This window comes from Hakea prostrata, chromosome 7 (genome assembly GCF_041222555.1).
Source record: "Hakea prostrata isolate BN-2017 chromosome 7, UWA_Hpros_2, whole genome shotgun sequence".
Taxonomy (NCBI): Eukaryota; Viridiplantae; Streptophyta; class Magnoliopsida; order Proteales; family Proteaceae; genus Hakea; species Hakea prostrata.
In genome coordinates, this window is record NC_142606.1 from 11,938,873 (window position 1) to 11,944,654 (window position 5,782).

Here is a 5,782-nt window from a genome sequence, read left to right on the forward strand (position 1 = left end):
TCTTCACTGGAGTATCAATTGGTTTACAGTTGTGCATCTGGTATCTTGTCAAGACATTGTCAATATAAGTTTCCTGAGATAAACCCAGCATGTGTGCGATCAGTTAATTTTACAAAGATCTAGTTTTGGAGAGGTTTTAGCAGACGAGTTTTGATTTTGTTTTTTTCTTTTTCTTTTTCTTAGAGGTCTTAGTTTTCTATTCAATAACATTGACATCATCAAACATCCATAGGTTCATTTTTTAGCTTTAGTTTTTTAATATATTTCAAATTTAACTTACATTCAATGTCATCAAAATATCTTTTGTTTCAAATACTATCTATTTTCTACTCAAAATCTATTGTTTAGAGTGAATAACAATATTTTGTAAATGTGCTATGACGGTTCGATATTGAGTAAGTAATGGTTTCAAAATCGCATCAATTCAAATCTACGCCGTTAGCACAAACCGTTATTTTTGCTAACAGGTTATGTTAGGGCTTGGTGTGTTATGTTCTCCTTGAATTAGCAGACAAGAGTTTCAGTCCAACTTAAATAAGGTTCGAGTTAAAGATTCTTGTTTTTACTTCCTTTTTTATCATGCAAACAAAGAAAAGAAGTATAGGGTTTTGTAACTCATGATTCATCTCTACATGTTAATACAAGTAGGTTTTGAACATGTTTGTTTGGTTTGGTCTATTGCTTATGGTGCATTGGTGCTTAGATGACATTTTCTCTTTCCTATTGTCTGTAGTAGCATACTGAGTAAATATCTACCAGAGGAAGAAAAAAGAATACATAAATAAATTTCTCATTTGAAAACCAGGTTCTTTCTTTCGCCAAGCCATAAGTTCAACTCAGAGGGCCCAGCACAACCATACTATCTTATTATATTATTATTATAAAACATGAAGTCATAAGAGATAATAATATAATATAAAATAAAATAATTATTTTTTAAATCTTAATTCAATATTTGGATGTGACTGATAGACATATTTCTTTCATCAAGGAGAAAATGGATTATTCATTTTTAACCAAAAAAATGGATCTAAATTAGTAACTGTTGTCATTCCATGAGACTTGCCATCTTGGGAAACTGGTTCTTAATGCTAGGAAAGATTTGAAAAGAAGTAAAAGGGAAGAAGATAAGATTTCTAGAGAATGATGCAAAAGAAGGTTACTGTGCTATAAATATTTAACCTTAACACCTCTCATCTGACAGTATATTTGTTGAGTATCATTAAAAAAAGACAAAAAAAAACCTTGTTTATTATCTGAATAAGATTTATAGCTAATTATCGCACCATATCTTTACTTTTTTTTTTTTTCTTTGTGTGAATTATCTTTACATCTTCCTACAGCTTTGAAGTTTCTATTAAAGATCATTTCAAAGTCATTGTGAAATGATATATCAGGCATCAATTAATAACTAGACTTATGAGCTTTTTTTAACGTTCAAAAAAGATATGCTAAACACGAGGCAACCCTCTTTAGAAAACCATACCTTACATTTAAATATTCCAAACTATAATTTTATCTTTCAAATGTTGAAAAAACCCCTAATTCTTCACATCTCTTGTCTGTGGTTTTTTTCTTTAAGAATTTTCCACATAAATTCTTGTGTTCTTATTTTCTCTTATTTGCTGATTGTTCTATTCGGTGGTTTTTCATAACCCAACAGTAATCAACAATCATCCGCATAGCATAGAATTTCATAGGGATATTGAAAAAAGGGGAGAGTTGAGTTCTTGCGTGGTTCCATTCAAATAGGTAAGCTAGATAGCAGAAACAGTTTCCCAAATGTGAAGTTAACCACCAGTTCCATCATGAAAAGAGTCCAATTAATTTTTCTTGGAAGAATATATGATACTAACCTTTAAGTGTGACATCTAGATAGCAACATATTGATGATCATAGCCATTCAAGAACTGATTGGATCCGCAGCTGCAGAGTCAGCTCTAACTTTATATATAAGAAATAATGTGCCAATTGAACTTTCCAAATCACTGAATTGGACAAGAAGCCTACATATTGTGTTCTCACATCAAAGCCTAAGTCTTTTGTTCTTTTGTTCTTTTGTTGAGGGGTGATTAGAGAGACTATATATTTTACTACAGAAAGCGTCGTTATGATAATGATCTAGATCAAAACATCATTAAACTCTATAGATATGACTTATTTGGCTTTTCTTTTACCTTTTCAACAATGCTCTTTAGCATGGTTGGAGGGACACCACCATTTGTTCAAAGGCAAGCGGCAGAAAAGTAAAAGAAAAGAAGAGAAACCCATTGATCAATTCTACCTCCAATGTTGAAGGTTGAGAATAAAATTGGAAAATCATGACTTTATTCTTTCCTTCCTTTGATGGGATTTCACCATATTGGCAATGTTGGCTACAAGGTATACACAAAGAGACCTTTTGAAGGGTTTTATTTATTTATTTAGTTTTGTTAGATTAAAGTTCATGAGGTATGAACAACTTGAACTGGCAATGCACTAGTTTTAACTTAGTTATTAAATTTAAGCATACCCTCACTTGTTTCTTTGCAAAAGCTTCTTTTATGTTCCTTTCTGTTTTCTGGGCCCTTAAAAACATAAAAGAAAGATTTTTATTATCGGACATGGTCATTGACTCATTAATCTGTGAGCATTTCAGAGATGTTAGCTTCTCAAGCATCTCAACTACCCTTACCAGAAGCTTTTGTTTTCTCCCGGAAGAAGAAAAAAAAATGATCTCTTTAGGAAACATGAGCTAAACACAAATAAGGAAAGGGTTCGTCTCTGGGAAAATTATTCTACTATTAGAAAGAAATTGCAACAAAAACACAAAAACCCGAGTGAGCATTTTAGAGGAAATTTAAAAAAAGACCTCGAGGGAAGTGTCTTGTAAAGTCCTAGTCTTCTTCTTGTCTTCTTCTTCTTTTTCTTTGTACTTTTGACGCGTCTAACCCCTTGGCCACGAAGAAACAAGAAAAAAACGAAAACAGGAAAAAGGAAGGAACCTTCCCTTAGCCAATAGCAACGAAGTTACGAAGAAACTCAACATTGGGTAGCAGCTGCCGAGAACTGAAGAACACTCACTTAATATAAAGCGAGAAAGCAGCTTTCTTTCTTCCCATTACCATTACCATTACCATTCCCATTCCGGTGGAAACAAAAGTGCGGTCGAGACAGATTTCGAAGAAGAAGAAGAAGAAAAAAATGGAGTTCGAGATGGATGAAGTCTCTACCTTGGACCAGCTTCCCTATGATTGTATCTCGGTGATTCTATCATTCACATCTCCTCCAGATGCATGCAGATCGTCTCTTGTCTCTTCGAATTTCCAATCGGCGGCCGATTCTAATTGGCTTTGGCTGAGTTTCTTACCTTCCAATATCGACCAGATCCTATCCTCAGCTGTTCCGCCGCCGCCGGTGCTCGAATTCTTGTCTAAGAAGGCACTTTTTCTCCATCTATCCGATTATCCCCTTCTCATCGATAACCGTTCCAAGGTAATAATTTAACCACATCACACTCACACTCACACTCACACTCACACTCACACTGGATGATTTCTCATTCAATTTTGTTTAATAGCTTTCCTATTCTATAGGTAACAACCCTGCACGCTACTGTTTGTTGTGTTGTGTTGTCGCAGTGCTTCTGGTTGGACAAATGCAGTGGGAAAAAGTGTTATATGGTTGCCGCCGGAGCGCTTACCATTGAGAGGGGTGATACGCCTCAATGTTGGAGATGGAGAGCCTACCCTGAATCCAGGTTTCTCTCTCTCACACCTCAAAAGGAAAAGGAAAAGGAAAAATCTACTTAATTAGCTAAAAACCTCCTGGTCATCGTCGTCTCTGAGTTGCAGGGTTTCGGATCTGCCTTGACAGATAGATCTGTAAAGCTTATCGTTTTAGTTGCAGTTTGAGGGAGATCGAGGACGGATTCAATTTATCTATCTCGAATAAATCTTATCCTTTTAGTTGTTTTGATTGGTACATTGGACTCCAAGAATCGAGATCAGTTAATTTCTAGATGTCAAAATTGTATAAGCTCGATCATCACTCATCATTAGTTAGTTAGTTAGCTAATGGTGGGCACTTTCGGCCCAACTTAAACAGGACAGGCATCGAGTTCAATACTACTCTTGTTTTTTACTGCGTTTTTTTTGATGTTGCAGACAATTCAAACAAGGATAGGGTGGTCTAATTTGTAACTACTCTCATATATGACATGTTCATCTCTACATGTTATATATATGCAGGTTTCCACAAGTGGCTGAGCTCTTGAGTGTGAATCTGCTTCAAATCCGCGGGAGGATGGAAGCACGACTGCTGTCTCCAGACACAAGGTACGGAGCTTATTTGGTGTTCAAGTTAACTGACGAATCCCACGGACTAGAGTCTCCTGCAGACGTCTCAGTCAACTTGGCCGGTGAGAATAATGAAGACAGGAGGAGGACTGTCTATCTGAATCCTGCGCAAGCAAATCCTGAACATCCACCACTACAGCCGGAACAAATACCACAGGAGAGAGAATATGGGTGGTTGGAGATAGAGATGGGTGACTTCTTCAATGAAAGCGGTGAAGATCGCCAGGTGGAGATGACTCTCATGGAGGGCAACCGTCTGAACTGGAAATCTGGTCTCATTATACAAGGCATTGAACTTAGGCCCAAAAATATTCACTGAAAATGTTTGTTTGGTTTGTTTGCATTGGTCATGTTGAGTCAATCTAATCTAAGTTGGGGCACACAAGTCAGTTAATGTTTATATCCTCTGTTTGGGTATTGAGTTTTAATTATGTTAGTAATAACGATTGATTGCACTTCCAATGTCCAATGCATTGCAAGAAAGTGTTTTGTTTTATTAGAATTAGGAGGTTATCTTAATTAGGAAGTTAGGAAACAATGGAGATAATAACTCTAATTTTGATAAATATGTTGATTATTTTAGTGGGTAAGTTTTGTGTATTTATTTAATTGAGGCTTTAGAGATTAAGAAATTTGATGGAGATGATTTTTTTTTCAAAAATGTGTATGATTTACATTGATGAATACATGATAGGAGTTGGCGTCACACTGTTGCCTTGTTCCCATTCATTCCGTAGTGAAATGATTCGTGAAGTGGACATTTTCGTCGTTCTGATGTGAAATGTTTTTTTTTTTTTTTTTGGTAGTGAAGTCTAATTTATTGAAACGATTGAGCCAAGGATACAGAGTTACATAAATTCTGCAACCAAGGAGTGGATAAAGGCCATTGAGTCGCATTCGAAAGCGACAAAGCCCTCCTTACTAGGTGGTCTACAACAGAGTTAATCGACCTAGGAATATAAAAGAAGGAACAATCCTCCAAAACAGATCTAAGATATGAAATGCTTATTGAGACCCAAGTTCTACTTTAAAGTAGAAGGGTCTTTAGTTGTGGGGGAGGGGAAGGAGCAGTTCAAGAAGTCGGGTTTTATTTCCAGAAATAAAAACAAGGGGAGCTCGTGTAAAAAAATATTGTTTTCTATCAATATATTCAAACAATGACTGTTAGGAAATGAGTTTTTCTTGGGGTGAAAGTAAGTTAGGAAATGAGGTTTTGCTTTTCCTAACCGAACGGTCCATACCCCTTGTTTGGTTAACCTTAAGATTCAAAAATTCAGGTTTTGAAGATTTGGTGAGACAATAGGGATATCGAAATCAGCCTAATCCAACATGGTGTCTTCTTTATCCTTGTCGTCAAATTGACCGCACTGAAGATTAGATCACACTCTTATCCAACTACCAGTTGAACCGGCCGGTTTGATAATCTCCAACAGCAATTGCAACGC

The 5,782-nt window shown here is 36.0% G+C and overlaps 1 protein-coding gene across 1 annotated transcript; it reads left to right on the forward strand.

The window, feature by feature from the left end:
- The first annotated feature begins 3,039 nt into the window (after window positions 1-3,039).
- On the forward strand, window positions 3,040-5,053 carry LOC149009797 (F-box protein PP2-B10-like). Its single transcript, XM_089162223.1, has 3 exons — window positions 3,040-3,474; window positions 3,621-3,739; window positions 4,230-5,053. The coding sequence occupies exons 1-3, from the start codon at window positions 3,184-3,186 to the stop codon at window positions 4,654-4,656; spliced, it is 837 nt and encodes a 278-aa protein (XP_089018349.1). The 5' UTR covers window positions 3,040-3,183; the 3' UTR covers window positions 4,657-5,053.
- The last annotated feature ends 729 nt before the right edge of the window (window positions 5,054-5,782 follow it).